Below are 23,635 nucleotides of genomic sequence, written 5' to 3' on the forward strand. Positions count from 1 at the left end.
GGAGTAGAAAAGATAGATGGTTTTGAGATAAACCATGAGAAACATTCATCTGAGATTTGTGTTAAAACAGGGGCCATTTCTATTTTTAAAAATAGCACACAGTTGGCTGACATTTATTTTAAAACACTGCTTTTGATTTGGCCATGCAAATTGTCTACTCAGAAAGAATGTGAATGAAAACAATAAATGCAGTCACCTTTTGTTAAGATATAAAATCTATACAGACTGTGTCAGAACTAAAAGACTTTATGTAATTCAGCAAAATGTAATGTTTGGCCAGTCATGTTTACATATTCAGATCTTTAGCAAGCCAATTTGTTATATTTGGACATTTTTTGTCATCAGACAAAATGTTAAAATCGCTTACTAAAGATTAAAGCGATAAAATAATTATTTTTTAACTAGTGTATTACGGTATATAATTAAAACAATGTTGTCATTCATGTAGCTTGGGTCACTAGCGTCCCTATAAACATTTTACAAAACATATTTAATTAATGAATTAGTTCAATTAATTAAGATATTTTACAGTAATGTTGTTTCTTGTTATACTGATTATAATAAATAGAGGAAAGCAATAGAATGACTCCTATAGGAATCACATACGTGGTGTTTTTTAAGCATAGATGTTGGTGATATGGTGTCACTTGTGCGGTGGAGGGAGGGTTTTAAGAGCTGTCGGAGGGGAGGGAGAGGGTGTTGGGGACGCTGGTGTGCGTCAGAGCGCACTGGCTCCCCTCACTCCAAACGCGCTGCATCTCTCCTTTCCAAGAAAACTCCTCCAGATTTCAGGAAGCCTTCGGATTGCTGTGTTTGGATGTACCGACAAATATTACAAACCATTGAAAAGAAGGATAGCGGGAGTTTAGGTTGTTTTATCAGGCCGTTACGCGTCGACTCGAGAGATTTATCCGATAGTTTTGGACGCGACGCCCAGGACGCGCGTAATGGATCGATAGTACGAACTTTTGGGAGTGTTAACAAGCTCCTCTAGCGACTGGGAAACTGCTGTTTTTCTGGATTAAAGAGAGTTTATCAAGTAAACAGAGTTTCAGATCGACGCGCGCTGTGATGGATGGAGCGGTTCCCTTTATATTGATGGTGCTGCTGCTTTTCTCTGGAGATGTTTGGAGCGCCTCGTATCCTCAGCGGTATAACCTGTACGCGGGGGCGCAGACGCAGACGCATACGCAGTCTTTAAACGGGGCGAGAGCGGCGAGCAGACACAGGTACCTCAAGTCAAACTTGCATCTAATTTACGTAAAACCGCTATTTGTGTGATGAGAACAATAAGATGGTTATCACGAAGATGACATGATACCGAATTACAGCAGTTTTTTAATGAACTGTAATCAGAACGCACGACTTTTCCATTTACTTTGTGACCGTATTATTTATATAATTTTTAAAAGTATTTTGGGAATGCCTTAAATCAAAATACCATGGCAGTACCTATACTTTTTGTAAGGTATAAGATAGATATCATACATTGCTGATGCTATGCATTTTCCTTAGAGAAAAATAGCCTGGAGGCACTTTAAACTTTTAAATATGTGGCACATAGGGCCACATGAAAGACTTGAACAGGAAAAGCCCACGTTTTTCCTACAATAAACCGACAGGAGGTACAATTCTGTCCACCCAAACAGCTCATTATCATTAAATGCAAGGCTCTGCTATAAGAGGGACCCCTGCAATGTCCAAAGTCTTTCAAATGCTGGCTATGAAGGTCACCATCCTCATATCCTCACATACTACAATCGCAGACCTTCAGCTGTCGATCAGGTGGTGCTGCTTTAGTATCCACACGTCACCACTTTTGATCTCAAGTCTTAGCGGCACACACCCGCTTTGACATGGTTGTTTTGACTGTGATTGTTGGGGTGTGAGAGGGAGAGGTTGTCCCTGCTCTGACGTGCGCATCGGGGTTTCCCCCTTCATCAGAACTGACGCAATGCTTTCTCAAGGGTGGATGGACACACGCAGGCCAGATGCTGGTTGTCAGAGCTTTTGGGATCAGGAGAAGGCTGATGTAAAAACGATGGGCTCTGATCTGTCTGAACAACGAGTAAATAAAGTCACAGTGATGATTTGTTCGTGTTTTTGATTAGGAAATGGTGAGCCATTTTAGTCGAATTATGCAATTTGCAGGACATGCTTTGAGATAGATGAATGTGGGCTTGCCTAATGTTTGTACTGTATTTCATGGTTTGGAGTGAGAAGTCTAAATACATACATTTTTGTACTAGTCTGTATGCTTAGTTTAAAACTATGTGAAATAAAAATCAAAGGCAGTGTTTTATTAAATCTTCATTTTACTCGATATAATGTGACAACTTACCTCATGCACTATATTGCGTTCCAGCATGCCTGCTGCTGTCACATTAGGCTGCGTGATCTCTGGCTTTAATAATGGTGCACATGTTTACAGTTAAATGTTTTGTATAGCCAACATACAAATGCAGTCAAAGGAAACCTATACCAAGAGTAAAATTCATTAGAGTGCAAAGTGTGACAACTAGCCCCGGTAACTTGGATGTGAAAGACCATTGGATAAAAAAAGGAGGGTAAACAGTGAGCGATGGTCATAATGCAAAACCCTCAGTGCCAACAGTATGAAGTATGTGGTGAAGTATGTCGAGAAAGCTGAGCCTGTTTGAACTTTTAGTTACAACAGATGTAAAAAATATTCAGCATTTTCTGTGTATACTTTAGAAAAAGAGAAAGTGTAGGAGAGAAAAAAAGGGTGAGGAGCAGAGGGAAGACTGACTGTAGCTGACTGTGTTGTTTTTCTTCTCTTCTAAATGAATAGGCTGCTAGATTTTGACTCATGTTGTTTACATTAAATGTGCATTTCCAAGGAAAACCACAACCCATAATCAAATTTATCAAGGAATGTGTGCTTCAGATTTAGCAGAAATTTTATGCCGAAAGATTCTGAAAGATGAACTTTGCAGGAACGACTCTCCTGCTGCCAAATATGCGAGTACCTAAATCACCTCTTTCCCCTAAATTGTAAGCATTTGGCAAGAAACAGTGCCAGGTTTTTGTGTGTTGGAATACACCCCCCTAATATACTGTAAATAGTTTGTGGTGTGTTTATCTGCGAATCCCAGCTCTTCAAGAAGATGCAACATCTTGAGAAATTTTGAAGAAAATGTGCCGTTAATGGCTGCAAGTTGGAAAAGAATTTGACGTCGTTTTTCTGAAAATGCTTTAAGACAATGCATTAACAGGCATCTTGTACATTGTTACTTTGAAATGAATCATAAATGTGATGAATCATAGATTCATTAAAGATTCATTCAGATGTGGATCATTTGGGGACCTTAATAAATACAAGATCTCAGTCATCATCTCAGCTCCTTAACTGATGTGCAAAGGAATCAACACTTGTTTATTGATATTTGATATCTTGATGATACAGTTCATGAGTGATGTGATGAGCCAAATGTGCAATATAGCATCACATATGGTGCATTTTATCTACATTGTGGGCATGTGGCTGCGACCACAAAACCACAAAATATGTCCTAATAAAAAAACATGCCACACAGATTCTGCAGAGACACGTGAAGTGATGATACATGTACAGTATCTGCAATAGTTTGAAACACAATCATCTAATGTTGCGATTAAACACCATCCCTGCTGGATGTGATCAGTGCTGGGCAGTGTTGGGTAAGTTACTCTGAAAAAGTAATTAATTACTAGTTACTAATTACACATTCGATAATGTAATTAGATTACTGTACAAGTTACTCTCTTCAAAAAGTATTTAATGACTTATTACTAATTACTTTCTATATCCTACATCAACCTTGATCAGTTAAGTGATTCAAGGATAGACATGAAATGGCTCTTTTAATTCATTCAAATAAATAATATTAAACTACATAAAGTATTATTATTAATTACAAATGTGAGAATTATACATTAAAGCACGGATTTTGAAGTTAGACTTTGAATTTTGATGTAAATTCCTCTTCTGCACACACACATATTACACAAAGTATTTACTTTAATTACATCAGAAGTAACTGTAATTAAATTACAGAAAAAACAAGAGTAATCCCTTACTTTACTTTTTCAAGGGAAAAGTAATTAAATTACAGTAACTAATTACTTAGTAACTAGTTACACCCAACACTGGTGCTGGGTAAGTACTCAGAAAAAGTATTTAATTACTAGTTACTAATTACATATTCAATGGTGTAATTCAAATTACTCTCTCCAAAATTGATTTAATTACTTATTACTAGTCACTTTCTATATCCTACATCAACCTTGATTAGAATTGATTCAAGGATAGACATGAAACGACTTATTTAATTCATTCAAATAAATAATAAATAACTACATAAATTATTCTTATTAACTGACCAAAGTATACAAATGTGAGAAGGATACATTAAAGCATAAATGTTAAAGTTAGACTTATAATTTTAATGTCATTTCCACTATTGAATATATTACACAGTATTTAGTTCAATTACATGAGAAGTAACTGTAATTAAATTACAGAAAAAATAAGAATAATCCCTTACTTTACTTTTTAAAGGGAAAGTAATTAAATTACATTAACTAATTACTTAGTAACTAGTTACACCCAACACTGGATGTGATATACAGATTTGTTCATTGTTTACTTAAAATGAGCAATGACTGAATGTGAACCCTCTCAAATCCCACAAAATCCATCTTGACATAAACATTTCGCTGAGTGGGAATGGCAGAAACTAATCGGCTTTGAAATAGTCTCAAAGATTTGAATGATTACACGTTTTTTTTAATTTTTATTAAATTGAATGAATGTCATTGTCCATCTCTTTGTTGGGTGGTGGACAGTAGTGGATGGGTATCTGAATATACTGAGACTGAATATGTAGCCTGTAGTTTTTCAAGAACAGTACAGTCTCAAAATGATTCTGCACAATATATGGAAATATAACAAATGTGTATATCGCAATATGCATATTGGAATAGTTTGCAATAACTGAATCATTTGAAAATTTCTAAAAGTTATGTATTGACCACTTTGGATGATGTAAACAACGCTGAGCCAACGCTGGTCCAAAAGAACTTCCTGTTTCAGTTTTTTAACACTGTAATACAAAGTACAAAATACAACTAACAGAACATTTTTAACCGAATGAAAATGTTAAACGAATATACAGTATAATAGTTTGCATAATAGAATGTGCAACATAAAATGTTTAGATTCTTCTGATATTCCAGAGCTGCTCTTAAAGAGACCACAATGAACCCAATGAACTGAGCCACTGACTCTTCCATGACTTCATACTGTATTTCAACTGTGCACATCTGTTGGTTAAAAGGGAGTTCTTTTTACTTTTTAAATGGGATAAATATGGATTAAAAGACATATTTTTATGTTGTGTGAGTCTTGGGCCTGTACAGAGAGTTACAGTATAGACGTGGCTTGGGTTGTGTTTTGGTAGTACTGCGTTTTAGATTTTTTTGCTGATCCATGCATGTAGCCATAACACTGGTCTTCTTTTTCTGCCAAACCAGAAGTCAAAAGTCCAAGCCCGAAGTCCACGGCATTTCAGGAAATCATGCTGGACAAGCAGTGATTCATGAAGACTGGACGCCCACATTCACCTTCGCCATCTTTCATATATTTCCTTTAGATTTTAATTCTGGCAGACAGCGCGGCATGCAGGTCTCTGTGGCAAGTGTAAATCTAAGATGTCACAATAATAACAAATGTCACAACATTGGATTGGCTTGTGACTTTTAAACTAATCTTGTTTGTTGTATACCCTAACTTATTGAATTTGCAAGCAACCAGCTTATTAAAACTGGTGAATTTTTCCCAGGTCTTGCCGTGTTTGTGTGCAGCTTGCATGAGACGATCAGTTTGCTGTCTTGAGGTTGAGACTATGATGAGTCAGAGGCAGGTTTGCAGTTATCAGTTTCCCAAGCTGAATATCTCTAATGGGACAGTGTTCAAAGCTGTTAGTATCACAGGACAGATAAGATACTGACAGATGTGAAGAGCTCTCTTTAACAGGAGCATGGAAAATTGCTCTTTTATCTATTTTTACAGTATTCCCAATGAGAGGCTATTAATACAAAGACTTTATCCTCTTTTATGAGTTTCATTTAGCATTTGGACGTATTTTATAAGATGTAATTTAGGTTTGCGACCCATCAACATATTATTTTTAGGTTTGTGACCCAGCGACATATTTTATTTTATTTTATTAATCGCATCCAGAAAAAAAGTTTGTGTTTACATAATATATGTCTGTATACTGCGCATTTTAGTTTGGTATTTATAAACACATACACATTCATGTATATATAGATTTAGGAAATATTTAGATGTATTTCCTTAGACGTATTTAACAATAAATGAAATTAAATATAAAGGTTTATTCATTTTTATATTTTCTTAAATATATGAATGTATGTGTATGCGTTTATAAATGCAAAATCAATATGCACCATACGCAGACATTTTATTATGGACACAAACTTTTATTCTGGATGTGATTAATCACGATTAATCGTTTGAACAAACCCTTAAGCCCAGGTATTAAACATCATTGCCGTTATTCCACACTTTAGCTTAGTGTAAAAAGGTGTGCTATTATATTTTTTGAGCAGTCAGGCTTGCTTGGTAGGTGATAAAATGCGTTTCTGACCTCTATAGCTGTTATTCATCAATTCCCCATCCATGCTTTTGTGTGTCCCTTTTCAATACGCCAGGTCTTATTTGATGCTGAGCCGTCCTTCGCATTTTGTAGCTGTTTTATTTTCCCTTTTGTTCTGGTGGCTCAAGAGGGTTTAAATAATCCTCTTTGTGAAAGAGAGGTTCCTGGCCGTTGACCTGGGATTTTTGAAAAAGTGGCAGCGACTGTGAAGTCAAGAACCTGCGCCAGTGCCTTTAAGTCTCGGGTGGATCCAGACCATCCCAATCCAACACAGTAAGACAGGAAGTCTACATTCATACAATCGCCTATTCATTTGAAAAGAAACTTCCTAGAATTGTCAATCAGGACTCGAACTTTGTTCTGAAAACACCTCTGATATGCAAAGTGTTTCCTGTGAACACGTTTTTCTTTGACATGGGAAGCAGTTAGTGCTGAACAGCAGCGGATGGCCAGACATGCCAAACGTCTGTTGTGTACAATTGCTTCTGGAAGACGAACTTAAATTAAAAGTAAAATCTATATGTCAGTAAAATGAATCCCAGAGCAAGAAGTGTTTCAATGTGAAAATATCTTTAGAGGAGGATTCTCTCCTGGTGTATTTCAGTCACATCTGTAGTACATCTGCTTCGAAGACCAGCCCCTCCAATTCCTTTATTTTAGTGACGTTCCAAGCTGAGACGCCACAGATGTGCCGCTGTGGTCAAACCCCTGCAGAAACCGCTTTCCTGTAAAGTGAGCGAGTTACTGTATAACCATGAGGAAAATGTTCCCACGAGCTTGCCCTTCCATCAAATATGTGCCCTGATGGATTGACCTAAACTATTTCTAAGTGTAACCATAACAAAAGTTTATCTGAGTATCAGTATGTGGAATAAAATTAGATAAATAGTGAACACCGAGAATATCTAAATATTGTTGTGAGCAGATAAGTGTGGGGCTTAATGAAACATCTGGTAATACTGTTTTTGGATGTTGTGAATGCTCAGGCTTTAGTGCTTTTTTGGCACAGTGTGCGTGTGTGTTTGTTTGTGTTTGTGCTTTTTAGTTTCAAGTTTTAAGCTATTTTAGTAGTTTTTTTAAGATGGGAAGCTAGTTTTGTGTTAAAATTGTTTTTCTGATCTAGCTTGACATTCAGCAATGCTGTAGGTAAACCGCTTGTAGGTCTATTTGATGAAAAAGTGTAAATTGATTTGAAACAAACCACAAAACCGAATTCCTAGTGCAAATGTCCTTTATCCATTTTCCCGCCTTTGTTCCGTTACCAGCATTTTTCAAAAATCTTCTTTTGTGTTCTGCAGACGAAAGAGTGTTCATACAGGTTTGAAATGACAAGAGGGTGAATAAACGATGACAGAATTTTCATTTTTGGATGAAATGTACCTTTTAGTATCATTTTAAAGTTTAGGTTTTTCTTATTACACTTGAAAATGTTTGTTGGTGTTCATGCAGCGATAATCAAATCTCAAATTGCCGTGCTGGAAAGAACTTTTATCATCTTTTGCAATAAACAGCCACAATTGTGAGCTGTTTCCACATGACATGCTGCGACCGCATTTAAGTGATGTTTGTAAACGGAGGTTGAAGCCATCGGCAACAACAACATTAAAGGAGCGAATGAATGCTTTTCCTGACAGTATCATCATTGTGCCTGTGGATCAGTTTTGATATTGAATCTCACTATCAGTGTTTCAGTGTGGACACAGTTGGACAGAACTGGGTGTGATTGTACGTTTGGGACAGACGCCCTCTCGTCACCTCACTGATGTTGATGATTGATGAGACGGACGATCAGACGTCTGTCTGTCCCCTCCCGGGGAGAGATAAATAAGCAAGGCTGTAAAAACAGGCTGCCCGTGTAGCCGCAGTGAGGGTCCCAGCTGCTCTGACCACTTCCTGTTGATGATGTCAGATTGGGGTCAGAGGTCACGGTGTGCAGTGCAGTGCCCGAGCAGCACACAGGGTCACCCAGAGGGGAAGATATGTAGGTAGAATTCTTTTGAGTCTTGATCACAGGAAGTGCAAATGCTGTTGAGTAAAACAAGAGGGAGTTTAATGTCATCGTGTGTTTTGATGGAGTTCAGTATCAAAAGGATTCCATCGCTGAGAATTGCATTATCTCTTGATCTCTCTCGCCTTGGTTCTTTTCAGTGTCTGTATTTGTGTAACTTGATAGTGCGTTTCATTATGCATTCAGTCTTAAGCATGCAGGGACATAATAATGATGGACATATAGATGCATTGTGTAATCTTCAAAACCACAGTTATCATTTCTGTGTCTTAAAGGAGCAATTCACTAAAAAAATGTCAGTATTTAATCACTCTCATATCTGTCCAAAGCCATTTGCGGTTATTATTTCTGTGTAACACGAGTAGACTTTTTAAAAGACTTTATGTTGAACTTTTCCAAACAACAACAGTTCATAGTTTATCATAGACAGTTCATTAACTATATTTGACAATTTCTCCCTTTATGAATAAAAATCATGGGTTTGATACAGCAACTCGGGGTGTTTCCAGAATTTGTGCGGCAGAGCGATTTTAAGCATCAATGGGCTGAAGTGCTTCTTGAAATCATCAGGCGGATGGTTTTGCATGATCGCCCTCTTCCAATGAAGGCATTATAGCCACCACACCTCTACACAAGTTACTCATTGTCCTTTACTCTGTAACTCTGTGTAAACATATCAGTATACAGTACATCAGCAGGCCTGATGGGAACCGCAGACATTAGTGTCACATCTTAGAAACTTTATGAAGGGGACCTTGGCTCTGTGCAAATGTTTGGAGTTAGCAGTAAGAATCATGTGAGTTAGCATTCATATAGTCTCATAAAAGTCTTGTGTAACATTACTTTATTGAAAATAGAGTAATGTAGAAGTTTGAATGCCATTTGCTCAGTTAATTTGAAAAGATTGCATAGTATTTTTCATAAACTAACACTAAGTAATGACAAAGACATTAACAAGAATTTAAGCCGCTGTCTGTGACTTTTGCCTCTATATGGCCATTGCTGTTTGAAACATAAAATTGCACTTAGTGTACTTTTTTGTAGTTTTTTGTTTACAAGGGTTTAAGTTTAAGGATGTAAAACTAATCCAAATTAGAAATTTTGAGGCTTAAAGTTATGAATCATGGTATAAGGTTAGAAGATCTTGAATACCTTATTTATATAAAAAAAAAACATATCACTGCTATCTTCTCAAACCTTGTATCTCCATATTTCATGATTTTTATTTTTGTCATAAATAATTATTATTAGTCACCCTTTTTGTCTTGGGTTTTGCACATATCAGACCAATAAAATGTATTAAAAAGTGCTTGTCAACACAGTATTTGATCATTTAAAAAGTATAGTGTTTTTCCATTTTCTGAAAAACAGCTAATTTGGACATCTGAGGTTTCGGAAGGACTGAGACGATATACAGTATGTTTCTCAGTGGATTTTTATTTATTTTTAACCAAAAAAGTTACATATTGCAGCTTTTAAAAATGAGCTGGTGTTACAGGCCTACACTAAATTCTATGGTATGATTTTGTTTATAGCCCTTTTATGCTGTTCATTAGTTTCCTCATGTTAAATGACCCTCCTAGATTATAGACAATGATCTTATTCAGTTGGTGCTACTTGACTTGAGCAGGGCCAGGAAGTGATGTCATAGTGTTCTGGACCAAGAACCTGTCCCACATGTGTCAATTCACGTACTGAAATGCAGGTAAAGTTTCTTATCCGTATTGTAAATCCCTCTGGAAAATGAGCTGTTAGTGGCTGATATTTTTCTCTTGATGGTTACCTCATAACAGTGAAAAAGCACTACAATAATCTGATATCATTTCTCATGGGAGAAGCAATTACTGTCGTCTTTGAAGAACTGACCGGAAAGGACTGTTTTCAGCAGCGTTGAGGAACAAAAGGGTAATTGTATTTGTGCGGTAGATACTCTATACTTGGGATTTGGTCATTTGTCAGATAGAGACTGTATGTGAGTAAGTGGGATGGGTTCAAAGAGACAGCTAATGCCAAATTCTGTCTAGAAGACCTGAAAGGTATATTATAAACTGCTTTATTATTTTAACTTTGAATGGCAGACGGAGGCCAGTTTTCATCTTGTTTCTTCAGCACACTCCTGTCTTACATTTCAACACTTTCGATTACTATGAAGGCAACGTCTCAAACCCCAATTCATAGTTTTCCACTTCTGAGTTTCCTACTGCGCTGAAATGAGTTTTCAGATCCAAGTGGGTGAGACATTCATAACATCAGGGAAGCATTGCTTTCTTATGCAGAAATGTGCTGATGATTTATCTTACGTCATATATTTAGTCAGATTTTAATTCAAGTTAAGCAGCCATTAGTGTAAGCCATGACGTATCCACATGACAAGATCTTTATTTTCCTTTTGCTGTGTACTCGGCGTAAATGAGCCTGGATCTTGTCGAAGATCAGTCTGTAATGCCTTGAGCTTGTTACGACTGTAATCTCATGTATTTATAGTTTTGGAAAATAAAATGATGCAATGGAAAAATATGATTTAAGGTCTTTTTGTATATTGGGATCAACTCTTATTGGTATCGGTCACACACTGGGAGAAGCGTGAGAGCTGCCAAATGTGCTTTATTTTGTGCGTTTTTTTTCTTGTCTCGTCTCAAATTTTCCTCCCATTTTGGAGCTGAAACATGTTGAGTGTGTCCGTAAAGTCATGAGCTGCATAAATGTTCGATGAAAGCAAGCCCGGGATGAAAATTCTGCATGACGAATGTGCTAAGAATGTGGATCATTCACGGCTGGCCGAAGAGGCCTGGAAATACTGTGCTCTGCTTCGCTCCAATCAACAGTTGGAAAACAAATACTGGTGAGCTGAAACAGACGGATAACTCCTGCCATCTTTAAACCTAGAAAGCTTCTATGTGTAAGCAACTAACATTACATCTTAGTAGTATTATCAGAACGCCTCATACTGATCAAGCTATACATTCGGTCATTTACTCACTTTAATGTTTTATCAGTGTATATAAAGGTGACATCAAAGTATTGTTTTTATACAGAAAAAACACCCAAAAATAAACATACCCAAATGTATTTATTATAGCCTACTAGAAAAGTTCTACAGTAGTTACTATTCACTTTCATTGTGTGGATAAGAATTGTTGAAGTCACACCAGTTCAAAAAGACACAAGGGGTGAGTATGACAGAATATTTATTTTTGGGTGTACTGTCTCTTTAAGAAAGGAAGCAACGGACAAAGTAGTGGTTGCTATCAACATTAGAAATATTAACCTTTAAACTTGAACCAGTTTGTTCTAGTGGTCAAAACGCTTTCATGCAGTTCATTAAAGCATCTTTTCATATAGCCACCACGGCTTATTTCGTGATGTCATAGTGTGGTCTAGCACCATCTGTGTTTAATACAGTAGGCCAGAACATGAAATTGTACTGGCAATAAGTGCGAGCGTACCCAACAGCTGTGGGAGACAGGAAATCCACCGTAGGTCGCTGATGGCCATGTGGAATCAAAGCTGCTGTCAGGTGGTTTTGGTCCACAGTGTCCACTTGGAGAATTTCTTGGGAAAATTAAGTGGTTTTCATTTACGGCCAATTGTTGGGTAACTTCCTTTGTTATTACATTACAATGCGGTGACTGTCACGTTGACCTTTTAGGGTTCTGTCAACTGTCAAACCATGTGAACTGTGAAATAAATAAAGTAAATGGTGCTAACCTGGGCAAAAGTTCAAATTTGTTAAAAAATAAGATTTCATTAGACAAGGAATAACATGAAATCAGTCCATTTTTAATTCATTCCGAATGAAAAGAAACTACATTGTCTTTTTGGAAGCGTTCCACATGCTTGTCTGGTTTAACACAATTCATATGCATTGCACTTAGTCACACATGCTCCCCATTAAGAAGACACTGGGTTTTTTCTGACACACAGCATGAGGCCAGTTCACTGATGGCAATCTTTTATTGCGATGGTCTTTAAGCTTCATTTGTTTGAGGTCTTAACGCACAACCAAACCGCATCTGTGTTACACACAGCAGACCGGCACCTAGATTGTTGCCCTTACTAGTAGACTAAAACAAAACAGGGCTGAAACCTACGATGGGGTAAGAGATGTGATCGACTCACTTTCTCTGCAGTCAGCGAGTTGAATTCTCTGACAGAGGTTTGAATTCTCCAAGCACACAGCGTAGAGATGACGAAGGCTTGGTTCCAGAGCATGTCACTGTTTGTGTGTGAGAGACAGGCGACACTATGAGATTTGAGACTGAGACACAAACGCTGGTTTGAGCACATATCGGGGAGATAAGATTTAACTTGGCTTCTATCTTTGGAGAGCTCCATTTGTTTTGAAAGCTGTATAGCTGCACGTCTCACTAGTGGAATATTTCAGATTTTATATTTGAAAAGCAAAAAGTGGTATTGCATTTAATTGAGTTTTTTTTTTTGCTTTTTGGGTAAAAGTTAGATAAAGTTGATCTGTCAAAGGTGTTCTGGCATCTTTTACATTCATGCATTGGGCATGAACTTTTCATCCATGGACTAAAGCCACAAAACTCCAATTTCGATTCAATGGGGTTTAAAAATGTACATGTTGCTTTTGGCAGGAAAACCCTTTTTTTTAAATCTGTATGATTATGCTAGTAAATTACACTTTAATTATTGTATTTGACTGTATATTTATAACAATGTAAATGTGTGCATTAGTTTTACATAAGCAATAAGTGTAAACAATAAACAGACTTTATAATTTATAACTGCCATACAAACAGAAAATTGCAATGTTACATTCATTAGATTAAACCATAAGCATTTCTACAGATGTGTTACCTACCTCTGTTTTTCTTTTTACAGAAACTGGTGTGCGTATGTGGTGACCAAGACAGTGAGCTGTGTGGTGGAGGATGGGGTGGAAACTTACGTGAAGCCTGATTATCAGCCATGTTCCTGGGGTGTTCAGTGTGCTCGTGTTGTTGTGTATGTATGTCCTTACTGTGTATATCATTATTGGATGTATTATCTTATTATGTAAGATGAATGTTGTTTTAATCTATACAATGAGAGTGAATGGAGACAAATGCTGTCACTCGCTAACATTAAAACAATAAGAAAAAAGTTTAGAGTTAAGAAAACATGAGGGTAAATTATGACAGAATTTTCTTTTTTAATTCCCATTTTGTTTTTAAATACCATTTTGTAATTTGATTTAGCGTAATGCTAGTGAACAGTTGTATGTTACTCTTCGATTCTATGTTATGCATCTGTTTTCAAGCTTTCTGTCAGTTTGATAACTTTGTATCTGAGGCACCTTGTATCTGACGTCAAATCATGTCAGAGTTTATGTCTGGCCTTTATTTAGTGTTTTATGAATAAATAAAAGAATAATGTACTGTAGCATCAGCTATCTTTTGACAGGTAACAGATGTTTAAAGCTACACTATTATAACATTTGCAATAATACCACATCAACATTTAGTCATTACAATGAAAGAAATAATAAAAAATGTGCTGTTTACACCGTAGACCTACTGTCAAGTGGGAGATCTGGGAGATAAATAAACTGTAGTTTGTGGACGCCAGGATTAGAGAGTTTGTGCAGTTGCAAGGTGGTTTCCAGCAACATACCGGTCTCCAGCTTGAAAAAGTGTATTCAACACCGTTAGACTTAATACACACACACCACTATATATGGAATGAAGTGGTACGCCAGTCCAAGCTTCGACCAGAACACCGCAGGAATTAGGCTTAAATCCTACTAAAACACCACCACTTATTTTTACTCTCTCTTCATAGGGCAGAGAGACCCCTTTTACTTCTAACAGGGGTCATGGAATGTGGAGACAAGAATTTAGTGGCTTGCGAAATGTAACCAATAGTCCTGGGAAAAAAATTAAAATCGTTTCCTATTCCACCTTTTTAACTGTGCCGAAAAATGGGTTCAAAGCTGACCTTGACCAGTATTTTTTTATTTGTATGGCACAGTGAACTTGAGATCTTTTACACAGAAAAATGATATAAATATACCATAGTAACAGTAATGCATGGAATGCACATACCACAAGTCTCATTTCTTCTTGGTAAGGCAAACATGACTAGTGTTACTCACGTTTACCACTCACATTTTCTTAAGAAAATGTTAAAATCGACTCTTGAGCGTTATTATTTCTGTGTATTACTATGTGCTGCCCGGCCCCTCATTGAACAAGAGACTTTAGTTTAAACAGCTGGAAAACATGTGTGGGCAGTAACTAGTCCTGAATGTATATAATAAACAGTATATGTCTGTTCTTGCACAGGGAATTCATTCTGAAACATTTATATCGCTTCAAGCATGTGTGTGTTTTACTCTCACCGAGACTAAACTAGAGGTTAGAGACTAATTTGTCTGATGGAGAGTGTTGCAACACAACATTGTTCTCAAAAAGCCCAAAGGATCCGTTTGTTTAAAGTGCTTAATGTGGAAGATATTGAACAATATACAGAACGGTGAATTGTAATGTAATGAGCATACCAAGCCAGAACAGTTTCGTTTTTTTTTAATGCCTAAAATTAGAATTTGAGAACAGAATGCTACAATGTGTTTCTTAATCCCATGTACTTCCCAATTCAAACAAAACATTGACAGTGATCAAAAAAGTCACGGCAAGTCTCCAAATGTCTTGCTGTCATTTACACGATTTTCACATGTCTCACAGATATCGGACATACATGAGGCCCAGATACAAGGTGGCTTACAAAATGGTAACGGAAATGGAGTGGAAATGTTGCCATGGATACAGTGGAGAAGACTGCAATGATGGACCAAACGGGGGGTCTAACACTCAGATCTCAACAGTCAGACCTTGGCTTAAACCCTCACAACCAGGACAAACTGGAGCAGGTTCTGGTCAGGGACAAAGTGGGGGAAATGGTAGGTCAAAATTGTATCACACTAGAAAAGGTCAACCTACTAATGTTTTCCCATATGGCCATTTTTAGCCATCTTGAGACTTTGTAAATTGTAATATCTGTTGCAAATTTCTTGTTTGTTGCTGCCTGTACAACAGTGATTTGTTCTGTTAAAACATGATTTACAATCTTTGCCTAGGGAGAGGTGACAACGAAAAGATGAAACAACTGGAGGACAAAATCCAGCGGTTGACCAAAGACTTAACTGACCTTCAGTCATCACTGCGTGGGATGAATGAAAAATTCCAAGAGGAGATGCGTAAACCCGGTTTGAACGGTGGCAAGACGCCAGCTGATGCAGCCCAGCCAGAAATGAAAGAGACCATCCATAACATTCAGACCAAGTTGGACCAGCTCGACAACCGGACACAAGCTCATGACAAGACTCTAGTCAGCATCAACAACCATCTAGTGAACGGGAAAGAAGGCAATGACCTGGACGAAGAAGGAGTTGGAGGAAGCAGGTTCAATACGTTAAAGGAGGAGATCCTCAGAGAACTTGAAAGTCGAGTGACGCTCTCCTGTTCCACCTGTCAAACTGGGGTTGAAGACCTTAGACGTCAACAGCAACAAGATCGAGAGAGGATCTCCGCTCTAGAAAAGCAGATTAATGCAATGGACCAACGCTACCGCCAGACGATTGATGGCTTACGTAGAGACCTCAGTCGATCTCAGGGCTGCTGCGACACGGTGGTGGACTTCAGAGGAAGACTAAATGACATGGACAGGAAGATAAGCTCCACATCAGAGGCCTATGACAAGCTGCAGGAGCGTCTGAACAGTGAACTGGTAGGAACTGGGGGTGGTGGACACTTTGGAGGAGGCGGTGGACAAACAGAAATCCCCAGTGTGACGGAGTACATCTTCAATGATTATCTACAGGTCTTGGAGAGGCGTCTGAACAACACAATAACGAGGACTGAGGAGAATTGCGCTTCTCTGGAAACTAAGATACGGGACTCATTCCAGCAGGAGCTCAGAAATCTTCGCAATGAATTCAATAATCGTATTCATGACCAAGACTACAGGATTGTTGAGATAGACCTTGATGTAGGACTGGTGAAGGAAACCGTATTTGATCTTGATAAGCGCTTGTCTCGGCTGGAGAACACAACATCCTTTGTAGACAGAAAGTTAAGCGAATGCTCGGCGTGCTCTGCGTCAGTTCCTGGGTCGAGTTCAGGGGTTGGCAGTCCGAATCCAGGTGACACGGTGAAGTCTTTGGAATGGAGAGTCATTGCAAATGAAGCTGAGATCAAGAGGTTTGACACAAGGTTTAAGGATCTCTCCGTGTCTGGTGACTCTCTTGAGGATCAGGTGATCAATCTCAGCCACGACGTTCGCAAGATCAAAGTGCTAACTGGAGACAATGGGGAGCACTTCAATAGAATCATCAATGAGATCGAGAACTGTGAGGTTTGTAGCACGGTGGAAGATGACCTGAAGAAACTCAAGAACATCACAAACCATGCCATGGATAGATGGCAAAGGGAACTCAACTTCATTAAAGGTCAATTTGACTCTGGTCAGACCGGCTGTGGAGACGTTTGTTCAGGTTTGCAAGGCAAGATGGATCAGTTGAAAGGGGAAGTAAAGGAATGCTGCAGTCACTGCAAGATCACGTTGACCACTCCTACAGGAACTGAATCAGGAACAGGTCATCTGGATGATCCACAAAAACCACTGGATGGGAAAAGCGTCATCAGCACTAACAGTGGTGACCTCAGTTCCATCCGTGGAGAATTGTCTGAGGTCATCTTGACCTTCAGTTCCATAAATGACAGGCTGAAAGGTTTAGAGCATGTGGTACAGAAACACAACAGCGTAGTTACCGACTTGGGAAACACCAAAGACAAAATAATTTCTGAAATCGACAAGATCCAGCAGGAAATGACAGAGCACATTGAAGATAGCAGGGTACGCTTCGACAATGTGGATCGGGACGTACGACGCTACGTGGTCGAGATGGGCGACTGCAAAAGGGCCGGCGATGGTCTGGATAAGAGGCTCTCTAAACTTGAAGTGGTTTGTGGCCGGCTTGACTTTGTCTCAGACAATCTGCAGAAGATCAAAGACGGCTTGAACAAACACGTGTCCAGCCTGTGGAGCTGTGTCAGTGATCTAAACAACACAGTGACCTCACACAGCGGGTTCATCGAAATCTTCCAGAACTCACATCTGGATGATATTCACGGCAGTATCAAGGGACTGAATTCCTCAATGGTCCACATCCTCAAGGAGTTCCAGAGCTTGACTAAGAAAGATTTGACAGGTCTGACTTTAATTGTTTTAGGGTGGGTTGCACCAACAAGGATTAAAGTAAACAGAGTTTAGAGCTAATCTAGGGTTTGTTGATCCTAGTTTTATTTTAATTCAAATTGCACCACTTAATTTTAAACAGAGATTAATAAATCGTGGATTAAAACTTTAACCTGTATTTAAACCGCCATATGCGATTAATTTTGTCCGCCATGATGGATTTGCCGGTGTAACTAAACAGCAACAGTGTTGCACTGTCATGTAAAAAGGAAATAAACAGCTCGTGCATGTAAAACAAACGTAATTTTGCTATTTAAAACCTCTCTCTGGATAATTCGTTGATCAGTCTGATCATCCATAAACACATTTCACAAGCCTTGAGGGCTATGACAGTGTACAAATATCCAGCTCGCGACTGGAGCAGACATAAGAGAGAAGAGCGCAGTACGGGAATCACGAGCGCGTGGACCTCTGCCGTAGACACCGTCGCGAACGGCCCCGGTAGGCGATTGTGTTTGCGAGGGTCGTCCTCGGTCGTGTTCTGGGGCTGTTTGCGGCAGCACCGCCGGTGTTTTATCAAAATCCTACTCCCCGTGAGATTACGACTCCCCTGTTTTCCCCTACGAAGGTTAGGATTAGGTGTGGGGGCGGGATTTAGAGATAGGGACCGATCACAAAGCAGCATCTTAAGTGAATGAACCAATCAGAAGTAGGGGAGTCGTAATCTCACGGGGAGTCGAATTTCGGTACAACACCGGCTGAGGTGCGCCTGTACGGGACCGGACCACAATTTAGACAGCGCGCCCACGAAATCCGTGTGCCTGGTCACTGGTGCCGCTAAAATAACTACTCTTCTCAGGATGTCTGTCTTTTCCGTTTAATCACAGACGTTGTGCTTGTATGTACTGGATAAGAAAGCAGGGCATCTTGAATTTGACGCTTCACAGCCGACCACCCAGTTTATCAAACCGCCGTGCCCTGACTCGTGCTGAGGTGTTTTATTTATTTCCATTTTTATTTACAATAAACACATCACTGAAGCATGACATGACGCTTATGTATCTGTTTCTGATCAATTTCCCACACATTTTATTATAGATATGCGTTTTTTTATTATTTATACTTCCTCAGTAGCAAGTTTAAAGTTAATCCCTAACTGAGAGATAAATCTGAGTTTAAAATAATGGAGCAACAGAATTAAAGTTAATCTAGATTTACTGTAAAATTAAAACCTGGATCAAATGATAGCTTAAATATAAACCTGATTATTTTTAAGCAAGGTTTACAGTATTTGATATGCAACAGAATTATTAACCTTAAATCTAGATTAAACCTTGATTTAATCTAGATTTAAAACTAATCCTTGTTGGCGCAACCCACCCTAAAAGTCTAAAACAGAGTTTATGTATTAACATCTCAAAAGCCCTTTGCATTGTACTGTATATACAGTATATAGCATTGTGAATGTGTGTAAAAATAAATTCTCTAAATTTCCATTAGTAAGTTCTCTAATTCTGCTTCTTATGATAGGTTTACCTGGACCACCAGGTCCCCCTGGTCCACAGGGGCCTCAAGGTAGAGATGGATCGCCAGGTAAAGATGGACCTCCAGGTATTCTAGGCTTACCTGGGCCAAAAGGACCTCCTGGTGAGAAATCTTCTTTGTTAGCTATTCATTTGTGTCATGAAGGTTTAGAGATCAGGTCAAAATAGCATTTACATTTTGTTTCCTTTATGTTAAGAACACATTTTACAGTAAATGCCACGCTTTACACATTAAACACATTAAAGTTGCTCACAATGTGCTTTCTCCTGTTTTAGGTCTCAGGGGAGAGCAAGGTATGTTGTTTTTTTGCTTTATATTCTTTTATCAGCCATATTTTAATCGAACTGGTTATTTTGCTGGGTGCAGATCACCATTCAAAGGCAGGAAAAAGAAAATCAGTTAGATTTGATCAGTGGATTTGTACAAACATTTGTTTATTTAATTTATTAAATTTTATTTTGTTTAATAACATCTGTTTTATAGGGGTGTAACAATATATTGAGACAATGCATTGTGATAAAGTATGATATTTATTATAGCCCTATGGTGATTTTTTCAGATTTATTTATTTATTATTTTATTATTATTATTATTATTCAATTATAATTATTATTAGTTATTTTTTAACATTATAAATTATATTTCTTAATTATAAGAATTATTTTTAATATGATAATTCTTATTATTAGTTGTTTTTTATCATTATTAATTATATTTCTTATCATTTTTATTTTTCCTTCTTATTCTTATTATTGACATTATTATTTAAATTCTGTTGTTTGAGCTGTCAACATGTGACGTGTTTCTCACTTGTCTTAAAATCAGTTTTATTTTTCAGTGACAGACCTATTTATTTTATTACGTCACATTTAATCAAACCTTCGGTGTTGGCAGTTATATAACAATACAACATTGAAATGATGAAAAATTCTTCATGTATTGGAAATAAATCTGTTATTTAAATTTTAGTTTACGTTTTTTTCAAAATATCATGATATGATCATATTTTGAACCCAGTATTGTCAATTGTATCAAATCATTTGTTGAGTCTATCGCTACACCACTTTGTGTTTACTTTGTGTTTACAAGTCTTTCCTGGGAACTGAACTCATGACCCTGGCGTGACTACAGTAGTACTTTACCAGTAGTGTCTGCTGGTGATCATGAGAACAGGGTCAGTAGTTGAGTCAAAGGTCACCAGCTGATCACTAAAGCTGGCAAGTGTGAAGAAGGTCTATATTGAGATTAGTGTATGTGGGTTAAATTAGGCTCTGAAACTGTGATGTCAACCATTTTTTCTGCCCATTGTCAGAGAAAACAGTTGTTAATTATTTATTCATTTTTATTTCAGGTCTGGCTGGAGCAGATGCAAATATACCCCGTGTGTCCTTCTCAGCTGCTCTCACAAATCCTATGGTTGCATCTGGAACTATCATGTTTGATAAGATATTCGTGAATGAAGGAAACTTTTACAATCCAAGAACAGGTAAACCTGACATAAACATGAGTGTACTTACGTTTCCCTTTTTGCTTAAAGGATTTTTTTGTTCTTCATTGCGCCACTGTAAATGTAAATATTCTGCGTTGTTCACAGGTATGTTTACAGCGCCGCTGGATGGACGTTACTTCTTTAGCGCCATCCTGACGGGCCACAAAAATGAGAAGATTGAAGCCGTGCTTTCCAAGTCTAACTACGGCATGGCTCGCGTAGACTCGGCGGGTTACCAGCCAGAGGGGTTGGAAAACAAACCCATGGCCGAGGCCAAACCTACGCCGGGCTCTCTGGCTGTCTTCAATGTCATCCTACCCCTTCAGTTGGGAGACACGGTCTGCATAGACCTGGTCATGGGCAAACTGGCTCATTCGGTGGAGCCTCTAACTATCTTCAGTGGCGCTCTTCTATATGAAATTTAGGAGCCTATTTAAGGGGCTCTTTGGGGGGGCCGTCTCGACCGAGCACTGAGGCTTATCAGACTCAGAGGACCAGCAAACGACGGGGCTTGGACAGGACACTAAATGACACTTAAGCAGCCTGGGATAGCGATGCAAACCTACTCTTTCAAACCTATGGATGTTGTTAGACCTCCGATGAACTCTCCGAATAGAGGACATGATTGGAAACGGAGGAACTATTGCCCTTGATATCTAATCCTAACCCACATTTTGGTGAAGTTGTAACAAATACTACTGCGGGTTTGTGCGACCGATGTTGATGTTTTTGTTGAGATAACTCATGTCTGTGATTCATATGGCATGAAAGTATGAATCGTCTCTCATGCACCGATGATGACCGTGAGGTCTGTTTGACTTCCCACTGCACTATAAAGTATTCTTCTGCCACAGAACTCGACTCAGAGTCACGGTTATAGGTTATGCAAGGAATTTTGGGGGGCACGGGAATAGAGATTTGATAAAAGTATTTCTTATTTTTTGCTGTGAATGTTTCATTCCTGTGCACCTTTACTTTTTACGGTTTAAGACTTATATCACGGTTACTTTAAAGTTAAGGGATTATCTTTAAATGTAGAGTATGTGCCTTAATTTTACGTTCTTCTATTTTCTATATTACAAGTGCCATGCTTTGCTAAAAATTGCATCTACAGTCAGTGATGCTTGTCAAAAATGCGTTTTTAGTAACGAAAGCATTAAATACGTTATTCAACGTGACAATCAATGATGTATATTATTGCTCTCCATCCAATGTGCCTTTGGATAAATAGCTGTACTATGAAACTGAAGAGTCCCGGCACGCTAATCTTACATTTTCCAATGAGCTTCAATTTATAATTTTGCCATTTTTACGTTGAAATGCTTATGAAAACATCAGCTCTATCAGAATGGAGTTTGCGATTTCCAGTACGTTATGTATTCATACTTCCAGCGCTCAGTAGAGACAATTATCATACAGAGTTTGGCCTTAATGCGGTTCAACTGGTTCAAGTGCCCTTGAAAAACAACAAGTTTGAGGATTCTGAGGGTGTCCTTCATCAACCGATTCTGTCTGTGTGGTCTCGCTTGAATGTTTACTGTTCGACGACCCAAAGAATTTTAAACTATGCGGCTTCGCTAGAAAACAAAGATGGATTTTGTATGTGTGAAACAGATACTCGTGCAATTTCCACAGCAGGTTTTTTCATGCAACTCTATGAATTCTAAAACTTATGATCCTTTATACGGTGAAGAATGTTGAAAATTAAGGCTGCTATCTTAAATGTGCTTTAATGTTTCATTATTTGTTTTCAGTTATGAGATTTCCCTATACATAAAATGCCAGCAACAAACAAATTGACATGTTAAAGGCATCAGAATCAGCTCCGAGATGTTTAGGTTCCCCCTTTAACTTGTTACCTGGAATGTGTACGTTGGCAACACGTGTGTTCAAATAAAGATATTTAATTTTACACAATGTCATCTCTCCTGAGCTTGGTTTCAGTAGCAGCCATAATGGATTATAAAGTCAGTCATTTTGGCATGTGTGTGCATAACGCTATGAAGACTACTGTTCATTGTTTCACACAATGGAGAGTTTTGGGACTCAAGAACCGCGAGTCTCTTGAATAGAATTCCATTCAGTGATTGATGATTCATGATCTTTAGGTTTCGTCACTGTTTTGCCATGGAAAACTCCGTACCAGCTGCTGGATCATCTGTCTAAACAACGCATGAATAAAACATGTTTTCAGTGGTTTCTCTTTGTGAAATTATTTTTGAGGCATGTGCACAGAAATGGTGTGACTGAAAGTGCACAAGGCATACAGTTTTCCACGTTGCAAGCCAGGGAAGATTGGCTTGTGATTTGATGGAAAGAGAGACATTTCTGGGTGTCCATCAGTAGTCATACTTGGATGCTATTTATCATAAATAAAGCCTTGGGTTTGTCAAGTCACTGATGTCAAGACAAACTGTTGTTAAGTAAACCTCATGCCCTTCCTCTGTTCTGCCAGGGAGTTTTAGTGTTTGTTGTTTTCTTTTTACATTTATTTATTCTGTGTTTCTGCCTTTGTCACATTAAAACCCATAAATCCAGCCTGTACAGTCATAACCTAGGCCAACAGTATTTCATTTTATACATTTCCCAGGGTCGCCAGTATTTACAATTACTACAGCACAGTGACTTTCAAGAAGAAGTTGTGTGTAATGCGTAACAGTGATTTTAAAACATGTATTTTTCAGGCTGGTTCTGTTTTGCAGATCTGGCAAC

General features: G+C 38.2%; 1 protein-coding gene across 1 annotated transcript; it reads left to right on the forward strand.

Moving 5' to 3' along the window:
* Window positions 1-738: 738 nt before the first annotated feature.
* On the forward strand, window positions 739-23,112 carry emilin1b (elastin microfibril interfacer 1b). The gene is made up of 8 exons (XM_057344329.1): window positions 739-1,229; window positions 13,537-13,659; window positions 15,378-15,592; window positions 15,770-17,902; window positions 19,420-19,536; window positions 19,710-19,727; window positions 20,786-20,920; window positions 21,029-23,112. The coding sequence occupies exons 1-8, from the start codon at window positions 1,072-1,074 to the stop codon at window positions 21,346-21,348; spliced, it is 3,219 nt and encodes a 1,072-aa protein (XP_057200312.1). The 5' UTR covers window positions 739-1,071; the 3' UTR covers window positions 21,349-23,112.
* Window positions 23,113-23,635: the final 523 nt, after the last annotated feature.

The sequence above is a fragment of the Triplophysa rosa genome, linkage group LG10, assembly GCF_024868665.1.
Source record: "Triplophysa rosa linkage group LG10, Trosa_1v2, whole genome shotgun sequence".
In the NCBI taxonomy this organism is placed as follows: domain Eukaryota; kingdom Metazoa; phylum Chordata; class Actinopteri; order Cypriniformes; family Nemacheilidae; genus Triplophysa; species Triplophysa rosa.

What these genes read in the sequence shown, in the direction of transcription:
- emilin1b (XM_057344329.1), top strand. Translation starts at nt 1,072, where the DNA reads ATGGATGGAGCGGTTCCCTTTATATTGATGGTGCTGCTGCTTTTCTCT. An exon ending in GACTAAGAAAGATTTGACAG is followed by an intron (nt 17,903 to 19,419) that starts GTCTGACTTTAA and finishes TTCTTATGATAG; the next exon opens with GTTTACCTGGACCACCAGGT. An exon ending in CTTTTACAATCCAAGAACAG is followed by an intron (nt 20,921 to 21,028) that starts GTAAACCTGACA and finishes CGTTGTTCACAG; the next exon opens with GTATGTTTACAGCGCCGCTG.